Below are 23,700 nucleotides of genomic sequence, written 5' to 3'. Positions count from 1 at the left end.
CAGGATGCAGTGATATTTTATTAATTAGGATCACGCTATATTGGTGCAGTGATGTTCTAATATAATAAAGCAATAATACACTTTTAGGGCATTTTACCATTTTGTGATTGAGTGGCACACGAATTAACAAATGTAGGGTAGTGTAATGATGTATTAGAATAAGCCAGGATGTCATCTTCATCTAATGACATGTTTGCACACTGGATCGGCGAGGCAGCTGCAGAAGAGCACTCTGTGGAGTTTACAGTGGGTTAGCAGCAGTGCCGCACAGCACCCAGAGCCTGGAGAACACTGCACTGACAGCGCTGGTGTGTAACGCAATCCCGTGGCAGAACAGAGATGTGATACTGGTGCCATGCGGTAGGAGTTTGGCAGTGCACGGGTGTGATAATTGTGTAGTGTTGTAGCCTGACAGAAGAGTTTAGCAGTCTAATGATGTAGTAATACAATATTCCAGACCGGAGCTATTCTATACAGCAGTGATTACTTCTGGTGTGATATTAGCAAAGGGCTGTGCTGATCTGACAGCACCGTCCCATTGTATCAGAAGGCAGCGAGTGCGATGCTCCCACCGTGCCTCGCTGTTGGAAGCCCGGCTGTGAGTTAGCAGGAGGGCATCGCCACCGACTTACCTGGTGACAAGTGCAGTGTGAGTACGGGCTGGTTACAGACGCATGTGGCAGCGGGGCAGCGCTGTTTTAAAGTGGCCCTGCAGCGGCAGGAGCCCGGTGCAGGGTGTGAGAGCAGTGCAGTGATTCACGGGTGTAGCTGGCAAGGGACGCTTGTGTGATAGCGCAGTGAAGCGGGAAAGTGGCGAGAAAAGGGAGTGTGGGGAGGGTGTTTCATAAAATTTTGGCCTGGTAGTGGGATAGAGTTGGAGTGTCTAAGTGGTGAAGTGGTGTCGTGGAGTAAAAAAGAGCATGCTATCAGAGCAGTATAGCATGGTAGTCCTATAGTGCCTATAGCATGGCTACAGGACACAATTTAGCAACAGTGTGGTATTGAGAAGTCGTGCGTCCGTGACAGCAGAGGAGCAGTGATCCCTCGGCAGCTGGGATGGCGGGAAGGGGGCAGCCGGGCAGCAGGACACGGTTTATTAATGTGAGAACAGTGGCAACAGCGGCACAGAGACTGGGACAGCAGTGCGGTGGCAGCAGGGACCACCATGCAACAGTTTAGTGGCAGCAGGTGATGCAGCAGCAGCTTGGCACGGGGCTCACGGTGCAGCGCTGCGCGGGTGCTGCGGCACAGAAACCCGCTGGGTCTCATCACTTCATTCCTCCCGTGCCACAGTGTTGGCCTAGGTGGCACCTTTAAGAAGAGCTTTTTCCAGGCCTTAGCTATGCAATATTAATTTGCAAGCGATCCTACCATGTGAGACCTGACCGTTTTCAGAGCCGTTTAGCTTTCACACCCTGCCTGACTGTTAAATTTTTCAGCGATGTGATTCCCCAACAGTTTTCTGTCAATTGCCTCTGGTAGCACGGGGATCAGAGGGGTCAAACAATGCCATAGGGAATCATTAAATATTTACAGGCTTCTGCTGTTAGCACTGTGGCCAAAGGGGCTTTTGTATTTCTGTTTGTACAGGGAGTTAAAAGCTTCTGCTATCTGCGCTGTCTTCCATTCCTGCTTTAATGCCAGCATTCACATTACAATTCAAATAGGGAAGGAATCTTTCTGCGTTTCCTGTAACATTTTCCTTTTCTTCTCCTGCTCCATCTTCCTTTACTTATGGGTTTTAGTTCATCTTAACAGGTCACAAGGGACCTTACAGCAAACCAGGATGACAGAAGCAGCCCTGTTTTGGGGCAAAATGTGTCCCTGGGCTGCCTGTATGTGAAGCAGGTGTCAGTGTCCTCTAAACAAGCTGGGAGTGGGTAAGGAAAAATCACCTTGTCCAGCCTCTCACCCTTCCGGTGTCCTTGTCCGCAGGATGACCTTTTTCCCTCCAATGGCTTCGGATTCAGCTGATTCTAACGGGACTTTTGCCCAGGAGCAGTCGCTGCATCAGGACCATGCTTGGAGCTCTGCCAGCCGAGGGAGAGCGGCTAATGGTTCAGTGATGGAAGTTTTCAGTGGCCCCCATGTATTAGCGAGGGAGGCTGCAGGGCGTTGGGCTGTGCTGGCGCAGTGACACCAGCAACAGAAACCTTCTGGTGTAGCGCTGTGTGTTGGTGAAGGTGAGAGTGAAAGGTCTGGGTCTACAGGTGCTGGATTGCGGTGCTGTAAGGCAGGTGAAGCAGCGGTGTATCGGGGCTGGTGGCAGCTGAAGACAGGCTCCAACAGCTACTCATTTACTGTGTTAAATCGGCACAGTCAATTGGGGTGAGCAGACTTCAGCCTCAAAATGACCAACTGCCGCAGTGATGCTGATCCCATTACATAGCTTGACCTTGCTGCTACAGGGTGTGGGTGCACAGGTGGGGAGGGACAAAAAATGAAAGAAACACCGTATTCTCCCCCGGCTTTTTCTCTTATTTATTTATTTATTTATTTATTTATCTAGCTATTTATTTATTTTACGGCACCTCTGAAGGCGTTTTCCGGCCCCTAAAGTGTCCTCGAAGGGCGCAGAGCGGGAACGCTGTCCCCGGGCTGCAGAGGCCGCTCCCGCGGCCGGCGGTGCGCCCCGAGCTGCAGCCGCGCCGCTCCCGCGGGGCTCCCGGGGTCCCGCTCGGGCGGCCGCGCACAGCGCTGCTCTCCAGCGCGGGGACCCTCCCGCGGGACTGCCCGGGGCAGCAGCGGCTCCCTCCGAAGCTCCCGCGGCTCCAGCCCCGTCCCGCGGCGCTCGGTGGCCCCGGGGCGCCCCCTGCTGCGAGCGGCGCTGCGCGGGCCCGCGGCGCCTTCCCGGAGCCCGCCCGGGTCGGCTCAGACCCGGCTCAGTTCAGACCCGGCTCGGCTCAGACCGGGTCGACTCAGACCCGGCTCAGTTCAGACCCAGCTCTGCTCAGACCTGGCTCAGTTCAGACCCGGCTTGGCTCAGACCGGGTCGACTCAGACCCGGCTCAGTTCAGACCCGGCTCAGCTCAGACCGGGTCGACTCAGACCCGGCTCAGTTCAGACCCGGCTCGGCTCAGACCGGGTCGACTCAGACCCGGCTCAGCTCAGACCCGGCTCGGCTCAGACAGGGTCGACTCAGACCTGGCTCGGCTCAGACCGGGTTGACTCAGACCCGGCTCAGTTCAGACTGGGTCGACTCAGACCCGGCTCAGCTCAGACTCGGCTCGGCTCTGCTCAGACCCAGCTTGGCACAGACCCAGCGCACCCTGAGCACCCCGGGCCTGCCCGTGCCACCGGGGCTTGGCCTCTGCCCGGCCCCCGGGCCGTCCGGTGACTGTGTCAGACCCAGGGAGAGGCCCCTGGTCCCCGTGATGTGGGCGAGAGCGGGTCAGAGTGTCTGACTGATGGCCAGGCTTGTATTCACAGCGGTCTGAGTACCTGTGTGGGGCTGGTACGGCCGTCGTGCTTCCATCCCTGCATGTGTTGGCACAGCCCATGTCCATGCATGTAGCCTGACACCAAGAGCCTTCGAATAAACTCTTGTCTGTATACACACAGCCTGTACACGTGCAGCCTCTGCCAAGACTTCTCTGTGGCTATGCAACCATATCTGTACATGTGTATGCATTCCTGTGCTTAAAATCGATCAGCATACATGTACAATCCTGCTTGCTGACATCCGTCATACCTTCCAAGGTACGTCTCACGTGTTTTCAATATGGAACAGACACATACACAGACAAACATTGTTGCACTTGGGCGCACGCACTCAGCTCACCCCTTGCTCCGCTTGGAGAAAAATTTATCACATTTATTGCTTGTAAAAAGCCTGAGGGATGGGAGCCAGACGTACAGAATCACTGAGGGGCAATGGATAAGCTTCCTGCCTGCAGAGGGTCTACCAGCAAACATTAATCTTTGTCATCAATTTACTTTTTAAACAAATCTGTTTTAAAAGGATATAGAAAGACATAAAAATAAAACCAAGCTAAAAGAACATTCATTATATATTCTGTTCATGAAATATACAGCAGCATGATCTAATGCACTGAAATACACAAACCTTCTGGTTAGATTCAGCTTATCTTTTGAGAGAAGAAAATCTTTCAATAATAAATTAATCATAATTTAAATTAGTCCACTCTGCATTCCATCAACCTGTACCACCTTGGTTCTTGTTTCATGCAATGCTGGGTTTGAACAAGGTGCCAGGGAAGAGTTCAGCTTTAGAGGTGGCGGCTGGGCTGCAGGTGAATTAGCTGTGGTTCTGTGTAGCGTGGCAGCTTCAGTAACTGTTTTTCCCTGATGACTCCGTGACTGGTATTGATTTCCAACAACAAGCAGTGATGCATCCAGTAAAAGACACCTAGCTAACTTAGCTAACTTTGGGCTCCCTTTCAATAATCCTCCGACATTCCTGTGACCTCGGAGAGCAACAGCAGTGCCCATGAACTTGAATAATCATCCGGTTGCAATTGAATGCCCCGCTTAGAAATAAAGACAAAGAGCTGTTGTAGCTTGCATGGTCATACTCAGTTTTTTAGTAGCTTTCTCCACCAGCATAAGCCCATTAACTCAATACCATCTAGGAATTAAGTCACTAGCAATATCCTAATATTTCTTCCACCCATCCTGCCCTAGCGTACTTTGCACCTTGGAACCATTTTTGGGAAAGAATACATAGCATTGCTTCATCCCACACAGATTAAATGCATTCTCTGCTCTTGGAAGGAAACAGGCAACTGTGTCACATTGTGAAGCATCATGTCATAACGGCTGAAGGCAGGAAGTAGAAAACAGCCAGCAAGCCCCCTGCATTCTGCTGAAATGACGTAAAAAAGGGTTTAGGTGGTTTGTAGCCAGCTGTGTTGAGATATATCTGGAGATCTCATACTGGGATACAGAGCACGATCCATCTGAAGGTGCTGCCGCATCCTTACTCAAAATAGAAGGGAGGTAGACCTCCGTTTTGTGGTGGTGTATCCCACGTAATGCTGCAGGGTTGGTTTGGAGCACTTGGTTAGTTTTGGTTCCCAGGCTTCTGCTTTCTGTAGCACCTCAGTGTGCCAGCCAAGTACTGACCCCTTGTCCCTTTTACTTTGAAAGAGGCGAGGGAATCAGGGCAGAACTAGCTTCTTTTGCAGTAGTCCCAGATGGACAGAGAGTGATTCACAATCATAATATCCCTGAGCAAAGGGAAGGGACCAGGTAAGGTTTGTTTTAAACCACCTTTTTACTGCGTATACACGGCAAAATGTGACAGCAGCTTCTGGGCTGTCAAGCTTGTACTTGTCTTTTTGTAGCCTATTGATGATCTTGAAAGCAGAAAATATCCACAACACGGTGTGCTCTGGCCAGCACATCTCCTGCGCAGGGACTTGGAAGTGGGGCTGCTGCAAAATACATGGCCCAGATCTGCATGGAAGATGTCAGGAGATGGCACATTCCCATCACTTTTCATCTAACGCAGAATAAAGCTAGCTAATTACAGACAAAGCTGTTGTAAACAGAAGTTGTCAGTCCAGGCTTTGTTACCTTGAGAGGAATGGAAAATATCCTTGGTCTTTTTAATAACCTTTGTGTTGTTTGTGATTGAATATGATCCAATTGCTCTAATGGAAGAGAATATTATGCACAGCATGAGTCAGCAACACTTTCTTCCTGGAACAGCTGACAGCAAAGTTCGTTCCCAAACTCTCCGCAGAAATATTCCTCCCCTGGATGAGGATCTGGACTGCAACCGCCACTACCTGCTGGTGCCTCCCCTTGAGGTGGAATATGAGGCAATATGGAACCATCCAAGGTTCATTCGAGGTTAGAAGATGCAACTTGATGTGTAGCAAAAGCACTAAAGAGCTTGATGCAGAAGAAGAGAGGGAAGCCAGCCGCAGAAGTTCGGAGTGCCAGTGCGTGTTCCAGCGGTCAGGAGCTTTGAAGCGAGGCCCTCGACAGCACTGGCAGTGGGAGGATGTTAACAATTCCAAATGCTAAGGCTCATGTGAGGTCATCCAGTAAACAGCGCTGGGTTGTTTCTTGTAAAATACACATCTATAACTACCAGCTAAAGGGTAGTTGGGAGCAGCTGAAAGCTACCAATCAATATGTGCACTCTCCATTCTGTGGTGGGAAAAAAATAGACCAAAATTCTTATCCTGTCAGGATAAATTAAATAAGGTGATGTTTTTTAAAATACTTAATCTCTGAAGCATGCAATGGGCTGTTAAGTAAACCTATGGACTTCGGTGAAAAGATGCTAGGAATTAGTTTTCCCTGCTTTACTATGTACTCCCTTCAGTGGTTAACTCCCTGCCTACTGACATTGCCCTGTTGCAGTGTTTCTGTTGTGTTGAGAACAACCATCTGATATATATAGATATATATGATGTATATTCCAGCAGGTTAAAGGTGCTGCACTGAAACAGGCCTGGCACCTGAGCAATCCCCCTGTACAAATCCACACTTCCACTGGAAATCTTTACAAAGCAAAGCTACAGTCTGATAAGCAAACCCAAGTTTTGGATTGACTTCTGTTCTTTCTGTTGTGGCTGTTGGATATTTGCTGCCAGTGGATAAAGTGTCTGGCAGGTACCAATGATTAGCTATGGCGGGATCCAACATTTTCCTATGGAATGAGCATTTCTGCCAATGGTGCCTGCCCAAAGCTCAGCGCTGCTGCTTTTTAAAGAATCCAGACATATTAAAACCACCTAAATCACTCCCTGTTCAACGCCAAGTCACCCAGCCTCCTCCCTGCCCTGTGCTCATGTGCCAAATGCTTCTTTCCCGTGAGCTGAGACCTCGCTCTGCGCCAAACCGCATCCACTGAGGTCTCTGCTCTCCACCTTGGACCTCAGGAGAGGAAGGGATGCGGGCACATAGGCAAGGCTCGCGTTTCACAAAGTTCCTGCTGATTTTTAAAGTTTACAACAGAGCCTCAGACCTTAAAAGAACAGTGTGATTGCCACAAAGAACAGTGTGGGAAAACCAGTATACATGCATGTGCAGCCCTCCCACACGCACACTGACTACCCCAGATATAGGCATACCCACAGATCAGCACCTACACACAAATGGTTTTGACACACTTAGTCTCAGCATCCTGTTCTCTTACAGCAGCCTCAGTTGGAGGAAGGGAGAAAATACTTTCCTTCTGACCTAAGCTTCCAATGACCTTTCTGTCACCTCCACTGTCCTGCCTATCTCTAAGCTGCCTGTGATGGTGATGGGAATGAGATCCCAGTTTTCCTCCTCAGGGGTCAGCAGGGCCTGTCTGCTAGATTGCGACATGCTGTCCAATTGCTCTTAGGAGATTCAGGGCAAATAAGGAGATAAGAAAATTGTTTACGATCACGACTCTTGGGCCCCTTGCAGCTCTGCCAGAGTTCTTGCAGAGTCGAGGGTCTGTGACTGTGCTGCAAACCTGGTGCAGGCGGGCTCCCAGCACCTCATCCCCTCATGATGGGGAGCTCCCTGCCAAGCCTGGCAGCAGATCTGAGCCCTCTCACGCTGCCCTGCACATTTCCTACAGCTGCAGCTGCAGGGAAGAAAAGCAGCAGAGCCGGCAGACGCGGCAGCGTGCCATGGTGGCTGGCTCCACGTGCTCTGGTACAACCTAATATTTAGAGAGTGACCATCTCAAGTTCTGTTGAGATGCTTTTAAGCCCTGTAAGACGTGCTCATCGACTGTCTTCCAAAGCTGTCCTGTGGCAGTCGGGGGGCTGTGATGGATCCTCCTGGCAGGAGACGCTTGACTCCCTTGCCCTGCTCCCTCTCTTTGGGAGGATGCGGGGGACAGGGACACTTCTCAATTGCAGGGCATTCCTGGCCTCCACGCTGCCTGTCAGGGGAGATTCATTAGCAGCAGGGAGGCGATTCTCTCTCCTCTCTGCTCTGGAATTGGAGTCGTTTTTCTCGGGAAGGAGCCCCGGCGCCTCGCTCGCTGTGTGGCAGCTTCTGCTCAAGGGAGACAAGCACTTTGTCAATAAACAAGGAGCCTGGGGAATGGCTCCAGCTGACAGGGGACATTATTAACGACCGGCACTTTGGCTGAGGGTAGATCAGCCTCCTGTTAGCTGCTTTAAGAGGGGAAAGAAATAAAGCTGAAGATGGCAGCTTTGAGAGGAGCTGGGATTTTCAGCATCTTCCCACGAAGTCCCCTGCTGCGAGGCCCAGGGCTGGCACAGCCCCAAGGAATGGCTGGCTCAGGGGTCTTCAAACTGTGACAGCAGGTGACTGGCCCAGCTCAGGAACAGTTTCATTTCCCAGCCCACCTTGGGTGGGCTCTGCTATAGAGATCTTCCAGACCAGAGCGTCCCCATCCCCTCTGTCCCTCTCTCAGGTCTGCCCTGGGTACAAGGGGTGTCTCCTGGTGTCTGCCACTGCACCTTCTTGCTTTGGAGGGCCTGTGGACCTTTGTGCAGCTCCTTCCCAGGCCATGCAGTGAAGGGCCTCTAAACTCTAAAGCAACTGTTGATTCACCTTGCAACCATACCTAATTAGTCACAGCACCATCATGGTGGAAGCAGAGAAATTCCTGCTTTGTTGTGATATTGATAGTTCACTCTTCTCTGTCCTGCAGCCCTAGAGCTGCCTTGGCTCCTGCACAAAAAGCAAGTGGTGCAAGTGCTCAGCCCAGGGGTTAGGTCCTTGTAGAGCATTTTGTGTGGAGCCACACTCACAAAGAAAGTTGTGAAGTCTTTCAGTCGAACACCTGAGTGTCCAACCAGACTGTGCATAGACACAGTGTAGGATCAGTGTCACCTTAGTTTTTGCAGCTCTTGAAGGAGGTAGCTCATCATGCCATGGCTTCTTATCACTGTGGAGCTGCAGCCATGGTGGCTTCGTAGCTAAGGGTGCATTCACTATCCTGTTCAGATCTGTTGCCTGGGTGTGATGGTGAGTTTCTTATGAGTTTAAATTCGAATTCATAAATCATAATGCATCTCTTTTCAGACTGAATGCTCTTATGCTTAGCCTGAGATCAGAAGACAGTGTACTGGGGACTCATCCCTTTTCTTTCAGAGATTATTCTGTTACACACTAGGCTCTAGGTGTAGGAGCCCCTTATTTATTCCAGGACTTGGCTTCTTCGCAATGGAATGGATGGATTCACTTTGGTGGTCCAAATTCTTTGCTTCACATTACACGGACTGGGGCCATTCAGATTTAGCATGCAGGTGTGAGCCCATCTTTGGCAGACCTGTGCAGGTAAACCACCAGTTGACTTCTTGCAGAAAGCTGGAAAAACCTGACCACAGGACTGGCTCAAGGTCTCTCCCTTGTGGTTAAAATTTCCTATCCTGGGGCTGAGAGTATTGTTTTGTCCCTGGACTGCTCTGTCCAGGCTTGCTTCCACCGTGGCAGGAAAAGAGTGAGGGACTTCTAGGTTTGCTGGTATTTATAGGCTGAAACAGGTCCCACACAGATAAATGGTCCATTTCTGCTCTGAAGCGAGCTCCGGACTCCACTCCAAGCCCCTAAGTGGATTGCCTTCTGCCCAGCCTCGCTCTCCGGTGATTGAAAAGCCGAAAGTGGAGAGAAGGGGGGTGGGCAGGGCTGCGATGTTCAGAGGCTGCGCGCACCCAAACTAGCTGGATTCACCGAACTCATCACTGAAATCACTTCTTGATACGGTGCCTCTCCGTTTTAATTCTCCCTGAATCAGCCCTCTCCCATGAGTGAAACAATCTTGCCTGCAGATTGAGGGGGGTGGGAGGGATTTGAACATTAATCTGATGTAGATTATACAGCCGCCTCCCTCTCTCTCCCCTTCTCACTCTCTCTCCCTCTCTCTCCCTCTCTTTCTGTCTGTTTCTCTCCCCTCCCTCTCCTTCCTGCTTCATCTCTTCAAGAAAGTGAACATAAAGTAAAAGCACGGAGAGAGAGAGGCAGAGAGAGAAAAAGCTCCCTGAAGAGGGAAGCCCCAGCAGCCAGTAGCTGTTTGGATTTGCCTGGCGCTGCCTTTCTTGCTTTGCTCCCAAGGAATACCTTTAATGGGATCAATTGCTTCGGTTCCTTTATAACCAAGTCCACCGGAAAGGCAGACTCAACATATTATGGGCAACTGTGTGAAGTCTCCACTGAGAAACCTCTCAAAAAAGGTATGTTCCCTGAATCAAAGTGCATTTCCAGCCCTGCTTCTTGGGATGGGTGACGTCGTGGGTAGATGGGAACGGGAGGTGGGAGAGACGCAGAGAGGTATACGGAGGGTTCAGCTCTCTTCGCCAGCCTTTTTTTGTAAGAGCTGCTCATGCAAGTGCAGCCGTTACAGCCCGGGACACTGGGTGCCACAGCATGTGTGTAAATAAACGTGTGTGCGTGCACACAGACGGATCGGCTTGTGTCCTGCAGTGTGTGTGTGTACAGCTGTGCTCTGGGTACGTGCAAGGCTGTGCTTGTCGATGTGCACAACATGCCGGCACACATTTTTTGTACGAGCATCTTACTGTACGTGTATGTGTGTGAGTTTGTGCATGTGTGTGAGTTTGTGTGTGCGCACACGTGCTTCAGTCGAGAAGTGTCTGCACGAGTCTAGTTGTGTGTTGTTTCTGTAGGGATGTATATTCATGTACATGTGAACGGGCGTGTGTCTGTACATATTCCTGTTGGTGTGTAAGAATATGCACACCTCATGAGCCCATCTGAAGTATGTGTGTGTCCTTGGCTGTTTACGTCCCTACATGCACATCCCGAGGTGCGTGAGCAGGCGTTCAATGCTTGTTGTGAGTGTACGGGGGGGAATTTGTGTGTGTCACACATATATCCCCGCTTGTATGGTGCTATGTGCATGTATACCTGCCAATGGACATCCTCACATCAGTCTGTATGTAGGCACGCGCGTGTTTTTATGTACATCCATACTTGCGTATGCACACATCTGGTTTTGTCCATCTGTGTTTGGGTACAGAAGCATGTTTTCTCTGTGAGCTGTTTACCATGCCTCTGTGTGTGAGCGGACACGCTGGGCCCTGGCTGTGTGTCCGTGCATCGTGTCGCACGTCAGCATGGCCCATGTGCTCACATGCTTGGGCCCAGCTGGACTTCGTCTGCGAGCTGCCACGTGCATCTGTTGGGCTTCAACCCGCAGCCTGCTCAGTGCTGAGGTTTTACAGTGATCCCAGGAGGAATTAGATTCAGGAACAATGCAGCTGTTAGGAACTAGATGGAAATGGGAATGATGTGCCCCAGAAATATTCCTTGTTTGGCGGAGGAAGGCCTTGCAGCACCGTGTACCTGCCAGCCGCACCGTTCTCACTTAGCATTGCTGCAAATCTAATAACTCAGCAAAAAGCCATGCAATTCACTCCTCATAGATGAAGAAGTTATGCTAAGCACCCAGTATTGCAATGAGGAACTACCTCTGTGGAGACCTTGCTGACAGTGAAATGCCATCAGGATGCTCCACGCAGGAAAGCTCCTCTGGAAAGGAGCTGTTGGGGTGAGGACCTCCTTAGCAGGCAGTTTCTTCTGGGCCAAGATTTGCCTCTTCTATGTAGAAACACAGTTTTCTTGTTATCTTGGCTGCTGTGAACAAAGCCAGTAATGGCACAGTGCTGCTGCGGGGGAGCTGGGCTACACGAGGAGGGAGCTCATCGCCAAGAGCTGGGCAGTGCTGGGAGCAGTCCCTAGGTCAGGGTGACCTTTACGGAGAGGCAGAAGCAGTTGTGGTTTACCCAAATGTTGCACACATGAAAAAACAACTTGGTTGCTTGTAGGTCGCCTCTAACTTGCAATAAAAGGAGTTGGCTGCAGCTGTGCTCAACGTCATCGAGGCGTTTGCAATTAAAGTCTGACGTGCGGCCAGGCTGCTTGAATCAAAATGGGTTCAAGAACTTAAAAGCTCTGTGTCACCAGTCTTTTAGGTAATTTATGCTTTCATTCCTAAAAGCTGCTTCAAATAATGCACTTTGTGCCTAGTTAGAAGGCCTGGGATGGCAGTACTAAAGAGAGAAAGTTGCAAAGCTGAATTAGAGAGTTTCTCAGATGTTGCTCCAGCTAGCTATGAGTTAAGGCCTCAGACCCTCATCCTGACAGATCCTGGGGCTCTGCCTTTCTTTTGATCATGACACACAAGATTATAGTGGAGACTTCGCAGATCAGTCTTAACATTGCACAGCTTCACTTGGCTGTTTTATGATCCCTGTCTTTTTTCTCAGAGTTTACCTTGGGCAAACTCATTTTGCTGAAACCATAAAGAGGAGGGACTGTAGACAACCTGTGTCAAAGCTGCTCTTGGGTGACAGACAGGTCTCTTGAATACATGATTTCAACCTAAAATTTGGGAGTCACTCCCAGGCAGTGGCTGGCTTGGTCTGGGACTGGCTGACAGGGGGTACCTTGCCTGTTTTGGTCGCAATGCTCAGGCTTTGTCTTCACGTCTGTTGTTGGCAGCTTCACTTCCCCACCGTCACAGTGTCCCCGTGGTGATCCCAGCGCCAGCCGGGCTGCCTGTCCCTCTGCGCTTGCTGCTCTGCAAAGTCCCTTTGACACGCAGGCAGGAAAATGAGCTGAATCCTGTTGTGCTTCTGCTGTGTAAAAAGGAGAAAGCTTCGGCATCCAGGTCCCTTGCTTTGCCACCCTTCACCATCCCTGCAGCCATCTCTACATCAGCCCGGTCTCTTCCTTCTCCGCACTCTGCTGGTCTGACCCAGCCACGGGCAGGATTGAGCCAGGAGGAGCAGTGGTCCTGTGCTCAGGGAAGGGAGAGGGAAAGCCTGAGCTCCCCAATCCTGGCCTGGCATCTTCCTTGTCGTGCACGTTGCTGTTTTGCCCTGTAATGGGTGGCTGATGGGGCTTTGCCCCATCCCCATGTCACAGCTCCCTTCCAGCTCTGCTGGGATGTAGGAGGAACATGGTGGATGGAACTTGTAGAGGTAGTTGTAGGAGAAACCTGGCGGGCTGCTGGCAGAGGGAACACCGACTGCCATAAATCCTTCCTGCAGCGGCAGAGCGGGGCAGGGATGCCCTGTCGGGTTCTTGCTAAGCCGTGCACCTTGTCCTGGCACTGCGTCAGGTCGTCTGGTCAGGATCTTTGGTGGCTCTTGGCAACTCTTTCATCAAACTGGCAATCTCTGGCCACACAGGAAAACGATGGGATGACCATTGTGTGGTGCTGCTCCGTGGGCTGGTAATAAACTCAGTTGACTGGAAGCGTCAGCAAACAAGGATTAGGAGTTGTGGAGACTTCGATCTTTCACGTGGCTTCACTGGAATTAAACACAGAAGTGATGTGGGCTATTTTAAGTGATTCATATTATTTGATGTATTAAACTGAAAAATGTGCCAGGAAACAAAGCTGGTAATTTTGAAAATACATTGCATTGATATCACGAAGCTGTGCAGTTCAACACAGATGTCTTGACATTTAGCTGAGCTAGTAATATGCCATTTGTGGACGGATGCTCATCTTTCAGGTTTTTAAGGACAAGTGTCCTATGTGTCAGATTTAATCAGAGGCAGATTTCTTCCTCATCCGTGACTGCAACGAAAGTGCTTTTCTGCTGCATCATTTTCTTTCTCCATGGCTTACTTTTTGAGTTGTTTTTGTTTTGATTCTTGATATTCGCATGACATTATACATGAGCAGATTGGTGTAAGACTGTGTACAAAAATGCGAACTACAAACCATGTGTGCAATATAATAGCATGTGGCAGACACAGCAAGTAGATGTAATAGACTCGGACAAGTGTGAATGAGGCATGTGTGTGTATCTAGTCTTTTAGCCTGAAAAAGCACCTCAGGCTTTAAGGAAAGGGTTAATAGAGACAATGACAATTGACAGAGCTGCTCTGATCACCCCTGGGAACACTGGCTGTAAAAGTAGAATCATTCCTGAAGAGGAATCTGATGTATGATTAATGTTTATTCTATAAAACCAAGGGTCCTGTGGGTTGTGCTGGCTTTTTATAGCTGCATGGGAATATCAGGATAAGAGGGTTTTTGCAGAGCCAGGGAAATGCATTTCTATAAAAGGAAAGCAGTGCCTCCTTATAAAATCCAGTGCTGGATTCTCTTCTGGAGCCCCAGCTTAGCAGGATGTGTGCACTTGGGAAAATGTGCAAATGCAAACAGACAAAAATGTTGTGCCCGTGCCTGATCTCCACTTTGGGACTGTCGGTGATTAGCAGAGGCCAGCGCAGTGACTGCCTGAGACCCTGAGGATGTCACTAATTAGGACTGGCACAGGGAGTGTGAGCCGGCAGTTGGCAGAGCCACGCGATGCTGCAAACGGCCTTCTAATAACATTACAAGGTGTGTGATGCTGCGTTGCTGGAATGTAACACGGAGCCTTACGCAAGGTCTGCGTGCGGGCGCTGCCGGTCCCCAGGGATGCCCCGGCCCGGACGGCTCTGCCAGCAGCGTGGCTCTGGCACTGGCTGCGGGGCTGGGCTGCCCTGGCCCTTTGCAGCTCATTCAAGGCATCGTTAACCCTGGGGCTGGCAGTGGCAGCGTGTTCCTTTGGGCTGTGTCTGGGTAGGTGTGAGCAGTGCTGAGAGTTTGATGTGGTTTCAAAGCAAAATTCTCTTGGTTGGTTGTACTTCTATCAGCTTTTGAAAGTGAACTCCTGGACTTACTGCTTCTGTACAAATCCTAATAGACTGGTGGGGGGGACACAGCGTGGACCAGATGAAGGAGATTTAGCAATAATGTGTCTGCGAGGCGGTTCAGTAAAACTTCAGAGGAACGGCTGGGCGAGACGGGGAGGTAACATCCTCTGTTGTGTTGTTTGCTTGCTGCTGGTTGGCTGGGAAGATCCGTCATGACGAGAAGACGTGCTATAAGGCTGTCCAGACGAGCGAAGAGGGGTCGTCGGCTTGCGAGTACCAGGGCCCGCTCATGGTGCTGGCCCAGAACTGCGCCGTCATGCACAACCTGCTGGGGCCAGCCTGCATCTTCCTGAGGAAGGGCTTCGCAGAAAACAGGCTGCCTGTACGTAAGTCACACCCAGCCGGGCAAGACGCGCACAAAGCCGCGTGGATGCGAGCCAGGGATGCAGGGCTGCCCGCACGCTCCGTCTGCGTGGAGCTCTGCAGCCCCAGCCCTGGGTCTCGAGCATCCCAGCTCCAGCTCCGAGTGCAAATACAATCACAGGCATATGTCTGACCCAAAGGATGTGCAGAGGTATCCCCATGCCTAAACACCGAGAAAGGAGGATTCTAAAAGTGCAGCTGTGGAAGGTAGAGCCAAGCCTACAGTCAAGTAGGCATAATCATATGGACTCAGGAGAAGGACTTATGACTTCAGGACTTAATATGATCATATGGACTCAGGAGTCCAAGTGTTCAAAGTTGTTACTCCAGCAACACATCCACATCTCAGTCCCAGAGGCTCAGATTAGCATTTAAGGCCTAAATAGCCACTTGAATGCAAATCAGGGCATCCGTATTGGGAACAAGCTGTCCCATAGAGATGCTCATATTTGATACTGTTCCTGTCAGCTCATAGTGAGCCCATGAGTACCAGCAGAGATAGGCATGTGTTTGCCTCCTCACAGACACCCAAATACAACCTCTTATACACTATCGTACACAGCCTGACACTGCAGCTATCCCAGCCAAATAAACCAAAGAACATCAGTCTATCTTCATATTTGCAAATAGTGCCAGACTACCAAATGCTGTTACACACACAGACAAGTAGGAAAACTACATCCATACATCCCCAGTCACACCTGTTTGTAGCTATGTGTTCATATGCATCTAATGTATGCATTTACATACAAAAAAATAAAATATGTGTTTGTCTGTAAATTGAAGTGTATACACCTGGACATGGTAAATATACAGAAATACGCACCCCAGAATTGTATTTTTACAAGAAGTAAAACATATTTTTGCACATAAACATCTGATTCCTACCATAACATTAATTTGAAGACATACACAAACATATTATTAACACACTTTTTATGGATACATATGGGTGACTATGTGCATTGTCAGATATTCACTCAGTGCGTTCCCTGTTCTTCTGGTGAAACAAAGCTCACCCCAATCACCTGAGTGTCAGAGCTTTGTTGCTTCTGTAAGAAATCTCTGTCTTACTCCTGTGTTAAGATGGTCATCTACACCTATAGGAGACACGTAGATCTTCATCTCTGAAACCTTTTCTTCAACCAACAACCCAATAAAAGAGTCATTATTTGTCATTATTGATCAAATAGCTTGTGTTTTTCCTAACCTTCAGCCACTAAGTGATCACAAATTCCTTGGGCCGGTTCACTGAAACACAAACCGTAATACTGTCGCACAAGCACACGTGCACAGAGCTGCCCAGCACAGGAGGTGGGTGCAGGTCCCCAGGGAAGGCTCACAGCTGGGCCCGTATCCATCCTGGTGAGGCCCTGGAAACTCACTGTACCGAATACCAAACCCAAAACAGGATTAGTGATGTCTCTAACTGCCCTGATGTAGAATAAAGTGCATCTGATAAACAGCTTTACTTACTCCCTCGACCAACAGGATTTATTGTGCATAGAACAGAAATAAATGAGGGTAAGACCATTATGTATAATGGACTCTCTGAGGGTCACCTCCGCTCGTATCTAGGATCTAAACACTGAACAGTTCTATTCCTCTTCCCATATGCTCTCCAAAAGCTTTAGAGTGATTCAGCCTTTTTCTTCCCAAGCAATTTTCCTTCTTTATCATTTTAGGGGATCTTCTTTCAAATTTAAAACAGAAAACCTCTTCATGACGTCAGTTATCCCTCGAGTCAGATTTTTGGAGGGACATAAACCCTCCCACTCCTTTTGCATTCGCAGTCTGTGGCTCTCTGATGGTAGAATCTGCATGTGCAAAGGTTTGCTCAGAGACCTGCAAACGCGAATGCCTTGGTGTGCAAAATCAGAGCCGGCGCTGAAGCCCCATTTCTGACATGTGTCAGTCATGTTGGTTCCAGCGAGGTCTTCAGTTGAGCGAGGGGGAGGAGGGTCTCGTCACGGCCGTGCTGGAGGAAGGCTCGGGTCCTACCCCAGCCCCTCTCGCAGGACGGCGGTTGCTGCGGGTGAGTCACCGCACCCTTTGCCCCGTGGCGGTGGTAATCAAACCTCTGATCTGCTGCCGTCGGCACATGGTGTATCTCCGGGGATTAATGTTTGCGAACTCTGGAATGGGGTACACAAGGTGTTGGTACCGATCACGGGTGGTTTTCATCTGCTGTTTTATCTAAGGCAGGAGGGCAATAACGCCTCCTGCATCCGGTTGAAGGAGTTTGAATTGTTTTATTACTTGGTGTTGATGAAAGCAGAACAAATGGGATGACATGTTTGAAAATACCAGGTCTGTGAAGGATGAAACGGCAGAGCCAGCGCGCTCCGACAGTTCCATCCAGCACAGAGATGCCTCTGGGAAGGTTACGAGTGGCAAGCTGATCATTGCTCTGGCACAGCCCACTTTTGCACAGACGTAGACCAGTGTGTGTCCTAGTTTGCTGTGTGCTCTGAGCAGCCGCCATTAGAGCTTCCAGAGGAGCCTGTGGTTAAATAGCAAAGGATCATCCTTCTCAAACTGCTCAAGGGCACCGTCTCCAGGGACACGTGGTGAGGCTGGAGGACACCTGGGAGGCAAGGAGAACTCCCCACAGTTGAGGGGAAAAGCCGAGAATGAGACGACAAAAGAGATCGTGTTTCTGTGTTTCCAAATTCTCATGTTTTGGATTTGCCTGGGAGCCATGAGAGGAATTAGAAAGGGCGTTGGGAGCAGAAAGCAGTGCATTTCCGTGCGCATCTCTTCTTCCTGGTGCAGTGTTGGAATTTTCCTATACTCTTGTGTATCCTTCCCCTTCTTCCAAGAAATTCAGATTGGATGTTTGAAGTTGCAGTGTTTCCCGAACATGGTGAATCCTTCTCCTGTTTTGTTTGTAGATGACCTTGATGATGTATATGTTGTCTATCTGCCTTCATGCCTGGTTTCAAAATGCTTGCACAGGGAGTTGAGGCTGGGGGGAAGGGGGAATTTCCTACCTTTTTGTGGGGGCTGACTATAGGAGAGGACGCTGGGGTGCTGGCTGTAGTAGAGCTCGTGGCTGTGGCTGTCCCTGTCCTGCCAGAAGGACAGGGATCAAGCAGCGATCCAAGCAGACGATGGTGCAGACCTGCTGGTTACAGGGGCTGCTTCCAGCTGGTTTGAGCTGTTTGTTTCAGCGGGATCTGCGGTAGGAAATACATTCAGAGCTCTAGAGGAGATGGGAACTGCCGCAGGGCCGCTCTCTGCCCCAGGGTTTGGTGATGGGGGATGATGTAGGAGCCTCATGAAGGTACCATCAGGTGGGGAGAACACCCATATGGCTGTGCTGGCCGAGGTCTCTTCTAACGAGAGCACCTGTCATCACCCTGTCCAGCAGATGAGATGGAGAGGGGCTTCCACAGGGGAGCGTGCAGGCTGCCGTGCCTCCCGCTGGGGAGGAGAGCTGGGAACCCTTGCTAGGTAGATGGTATTAAACATGTCATCGCCTTCTTGTTTCTTCTCTCACTTTCTGGCCTGTCCCAGAACTGTTTGCACCAACGAGTGCTATTCTGAAATTATGTTTGTGGCAAGCTTGAACGTATCATGTTCTCTTTTTGCAGGATAGAGAACTGCGTCCAGAAGAAATTGAAGGTAAAGTTTGTCACTCCTTCTGTGTCACCTTTCTCCCTGCCCAGTGAAAACCTGCTGGCCGGCCCTTCCAGGTTGGGCCCCATGGGGCAAAATAATTTGGGGTAAATCAGGGGAGACGATTGCTGGAATAATTCCTGTCAACCTCAGCAAAAATAAATGATATGTAAAACTGCAGTAGTGCTGGCTGTGAAGGAATTTGCACCCATTCCAACTTCTTCAGGGTGGGAGGGTAAGTAACGAGACATTAGCTGTCAGGGAACTGCTGTTCACCCCAGCATGGTACAACACTATGGCTCCAGGGAAGCTGTTAGACCTGCTAATCTTTACAGTGAGTCCTATATAATATAGTGTAGGGGTAAAACTGGGAAAACTTACCACTTCCAGTTCCTGCAGGGAGTGCAGTTTCATATCACTTGCAGTCCAAGCAAGCTTTCCTGTAAGGAATGGGTCAGCAGTGCTGCTGCTAGAAGAGCTTAACGTTGCTCCAGTCATTGCAGGGAGATCTGCTGGGAGAATCTAAGGGAGTGTGGCCTCATAAAGTGCTGCTGATTCTGGGGAGGTTTCTTGGAAAAGGTATTTCAGGCTGTCACTGACAATATTGTTCTTTTTTGGATCCACTCCTACAGAATTAAGAGAAGCCTTTAAGGAGTTTGATAAAGACAAGGATGGGTTTATTAACTGCAGGGACCTGGGGAACTGCATGCGAACCATGGGCTACATGCCCACTGAGATGGAGCTAATAGAGCTCTCCCAGCAGATCAACATGAACCGTGAGTAACGACCACTGAGCTGTGCCTCCCTGCTGCTGCTGTGCCCTGCTCCGTTACCTTGGCTCTCTCCATCTCCTCTGTCTCTTTTCCTTTGGATTTTTCCTCCCTCTATTTTTTGTTCTCATTTTTGCTCATCTCTCCTGTTTGTTTGTGGTCCCTAACCGTCTGATACCTTTGTTTCTTGCTTATCAGAGGGGCTGCATGGACTGTGCTGCATGGGGACAGCGTGTGGAAGGGCTGTCCTTCGTGCTTGTGCTGTCAGGTATAAAACTGCCCTTGATGCGGGCAGTTAGACATTGGTGCACAGGTTGTGGGTGTTGTCATATTGAAGCTGATACTGGATGGTGTCAGACTGAAGAAAGAGCCTGGGGAGATGGAGATGCTTTGGTCAGAACGGTGATGGATGGTTCACCCCGCAGCGAGTGTTCGTGGATGTGCTGTGTGCCTGGGGACGGGCTGCCAGTGAGCTGTGCTGTCAGACAGGGCATCTGCTGGAGTCACGGGAAATGTGACAAATGTGTCCCGTTCACTGTAACTGTGTCTGTGCCACTTGTCTTTCACCATCATATCATTCTTTGTCTCTTGTCTCTGGCAGTGCTGGGTGTTACCCACAGCCAGGTGGGAAAAAGGATAATTAGTGCATGTTATTTCTGACACATCATGATGTAAAAGGGACAAATTACTTGGTCAAGGGAAGGAAAGCAGTCATGACATGCACAACTAGTCACACACAAAATCAGCTGCTAAACATGGCACACGAGTGCTTAGGAATTTGAGAGCGTTATTGCCAGCTTCCAGGTAGGGGATAAAAAAGGAAAAAGAGCTAACACGATGAACAAACAGTCGGACATACGTTAGCTGCTGCTAATGGAGCAGGACTCCGCCACTGCTGCAGGGCACTGCCCAGGCCACGCAGGAACATCGTGCTGTGCCCTTGCCTTACCCTTTGGCACAGGCGCAGCACAGGGTTGCTGTAAGCTCTGGAGTCATCAAGCCTCTAATACCTGGTACGTGATGCCATAAGGATGTGACAGTCCATAGCAGCCTAGGATGGAATAGCTTGGGCTCTTTATGCCTAGCCCACAGCCCAGAAAGCACAAAGACAGTGTAAAACTGCTTCTGTTTTCCCTTCCACTGCTCTGTACCTTCTGTGCTTTGCTTCCTGGAGAACCAAGCCCTCTGTGGGGCACACAGAAGTGCAAAGTGAGTGCTGGGCCTGGCTAACATATGGAATTCTTACACATTATCTTTCATCTTGTCCCAAGTGGGTGGCCATGTGGATTTTGAAGATTTTGTTGAGCTGATGGGACCAAAGCTGTTGGCAGAAACCGCAGACATGATTGGTGTAAAAGAGCTCCGCGATGCTTTCCGAGAGGTGAGTGCTCCCTGCCGTGTGCCCCCAGAGAGGTGAGCAGGGGACAGGGGAGAGAGGAGACCCACTGGGGAACAGAGAGGAGGAGGAGGAGAGAGCAGCACAGTGGAAGGCAGAGAAAGAGCCAAGCCAGGCATGAAGCAAGGGAGCAGCAGAGAAAGTCACTAAGATAAGGGAACCCTCAAGGCTAGAAAGAGGGAGGCTGGTGCAGACACAGCAGTTACGTGGGGTTTCTGAGTAGAAAAGCCAGACTGAATCCAAAAGGCACACAAAGGAGGAAGAGGAGGGACACAAAAGGAATGCAGGAAAAACATGGCACTCAGGAGCAGGACGACACAAAATTCAACCCAGAGCAAGATCCATTTCCATTCACCATATTTCCCCTGCTGGTGTTTTTAATGTGCTTGCAGTTTGACACCAATGGTGATGGGGAGATCAGCACCAGTGAGCTGCGGGAAGCCATGAAGAAGCTTCTGGGGCAGCAGGTGGGCCATCGGGACATCGAAGAGATCATCCGGGACGTGGATCTGAATGGAGACGGGCGTGTTGACTTTGAAGGTGAGAAGGAATGAACGCTCCCTGTCCATCTGCTCTGGTGAGAGCAGAGTTTCAGCTCAGAGGTGAAGTGAAAGGGAAGATTTGCATGCTCGGGGCCCAGGTATTGGAAGTACAGAGAAAAAAGCACACAAGACGTGGGTTTTTTTCCTAGTCAGCTGAGGAAAAAGGAGAACGTTGGCCCACTCAGGAAATTCCCCAGCTGAAGTGTTCAATTGTGTATCATTTCTTGCTGCATCTCCATTTCATTTGGGTCTCCATAGCTCTAGCATAGTCAGAGACGTGCCCTGTCACAGGGAAGCAGGTTCTGGTGCACACATGCTGTGCCAACCTTTTTTTCATGGGGCATTTTGCTTTCTATTAAATCTATTGCAAGAACTGTGAGGAGGCTGGACTGGTTTGGAGATTGCACTGCACCTTCCATTTCCTCTGAGTCACCTCGTTATCTCGGTTTATAGAGAACTTGTTTCTGTGCCTTTATGCCAGAAGACGGTCACGTGCCAGATGCGCTCACCAGGACTGCAGATATCTGATCTAGAGGTGTCACGTTAAGTGAGATAATTCATTTCTTCTCCCACTTGTCATGCTAGAAGGACTTGGAAAAATAAGAGTGATTATGCTGCTAACCTGACCATTAGCCATGGCAGGAGCAGTATTAATAGAGCCCAGGGTTTCTGGCAAGGGAGGCAGTTGATATCAGACAGCTAGGCAGATATAAGAGCTGGACGGTGTGAGAGCATGGCAGACTGCATGTGTATCTAGTGATAATCCAGATGTCCCTATTCAGCAAGGGTGACACATAGGAACTACAGAATTAAAATTAAATTGACATAATTTTTTTGGCATGGAGGCATTCCTGGGTCCCCTAAATGATAAGGAGTCTCAGTCCCCAGGGTTACTGAAGCTTCTGAGGGCTTTGAAAATGTTGGAAAGCTAGAAGTGTCTCCCTAGAAAGTATCTGGTAGCTGCAGTTGTTGTAATGCACTGGCTGATTATATGACAGTAGCTCTCCTTGTTTCCCACAGCTAAATTATGTTAGACAGCTAAAATACATGAAATGCTATTCCAGTATCATTTTCTCTGTGAGTTACTGCTCTAGTTGTCAAATGACAATGGAAAGGGAGAAGTCAACGGGGTAATTTCCACTGCCCTCCTCTTTGCAGAGTTATTAGTTCCTGGGCAATTCAAGTGCAGAATGAAAACACATTTATATTTGGTGGCATTTACACTCAATTTGAACAATTGTAATTGACTTCACGAGCTGCAGGGTGGTGACGAAATAGATCCAGGGTATCCTTACAGTTAACCTGTATCTTTAAAAACAAGAAGTCCATCAAAATAAACTTCTCTCTGCAAAAATGCTGGTACCTACCAAAACACTAGTACTTTTCCACACTGGTGTCTCTGTGAAGTGGCAAACCTACTAAGAAATCAGGGTGTGTTCCCAACACTGTAAATCAAGTTTCCCTGAAGTTACAGTAGAGAGACAACACTTGCCATAGTGTCCCACAGGACTTGCTTGTGCAAACCGGACTGTGCCCTGGCTGGGAAGGAGTCCGAGGCAATGAGCTGAGCCGCTAGCAGGGTCATTTCCCTGTCTAACACAAGGGTGAAAGCCCATTTTGTGTGAGCTCTGCAGGGCCAGGCACAGTGCGCGGGGACTCGGGGTTTGCCCCTGGCTGCGTGCTGTCCCCAGGGTGAGAGCTGGGCTGGGGACCACAGGTGCCTTCTGCTTCAGGGCTGTTTTTTCTTGTTCGTTGCAGAGTTTGTTCGCATGATGTCCCGTTGAAGACAATTCTCAGCTAAAAAAGAATCAGCACCTTAGAGAGGGCAGAGGAGGACCTAGATGGAGCATCTTAGCCCCGATGTTCCCACGTGAAGGTTTATCGGCTGGCTGCAATTGGGACATTCCGAGATGACCTGCTGCTCCTCCCTCATGGTGGTCCCCATGCCCCTCCACCCTTTCACACTGTGAAAGACTTGCAACTTCCTACAACTGGAACCATTCCTTGGAGATGATTGCAGGAAACTGCAGAGCCAGGACTTGCCATGATGCTTTCATGGGATATTTGCAACTTTAGACTCCTCCTCCCCAGCTTTATTCTCCCACCATCTGCTGCAAAGCACAAGCAAGAGAAATCCTCTTGGCCTGGTGGATGAGAGCAAAGCCATTGGGACTGGTGGCAGCCTCAGGGCGTGCTCTGCACTTCTTGGTTTCCCTTGGTGAACCGTGTCTGTGTTTGCTGTCTGTGTGTGTGTGTCTATCCGTGTGGAGTTATTTATGCTTCCCCGGCACATATTTGCATCTCCTGTGGTTATGTTTACCAAGAGTAAATTCAAATACATGTCTTGCGGGGGGAAAGCGATAAATATGCACGCTGAACTGATGTGGAGCCTGGGTGT

General features: G+C 49.7%; 1 protein-coding gene across 2 annotated transcripts; it reads left to right on the top strand.

Annotated features, from left to right (window-relative positions):
- Positions 1-10,058: 10,058 nt before the first annotated feature.
- CABP1 (calcium binding protein 1) lies at positions 10,059-23,225 on the top strand (the record flags this gene model as incomplete). Of its 2 annotated transcripts, XM_082066153.1 has the most annotated exons (7): positions 10,059-10,103; positions 14,756-14,932; positions 18,570-18,600; positions 19,227-19,370; positions 20,636-20,745; positions 21,153-21,300; positions 23,061-23,225. In XM_082066153.1, the coding sequence occupies 7 exons, from the start codon at positions 10,059-10,061 to the stop codon at positions 23,084-23,086; spliced, it is 681 nt and encodes a 226-aa protein (XP_081922279.1). In that variant the 3' UTR covers positions 23,087-23,225. The 2 variants fall into 2 exon arrangements, with proteins under 2 accessions (XP_081922279.1, XP_081922280.1); XM_082066154.1 differs by lacking the exon at positions 14,756-14,932.
- Positions 23,226-23,700: the final 475 nt, after the last annotated feature.

This window comes from Streptopelia decaocto, assembly GCF_964273445.1.
Source record: "Streptopelia decaocto genome assembly, chromosome: 15".
Lineage (NCBI taxonomy): Eukaryota > Metazoa > Chordata > Aves > Columbiformes > Columbidae > Streptopelia > Streptopelia decaocto.
The sequence above is the reverse complement of the archived record's forward strand: the minus strand, read 5'-3'. Positions and strand labels throughout refer to the sequence as shown.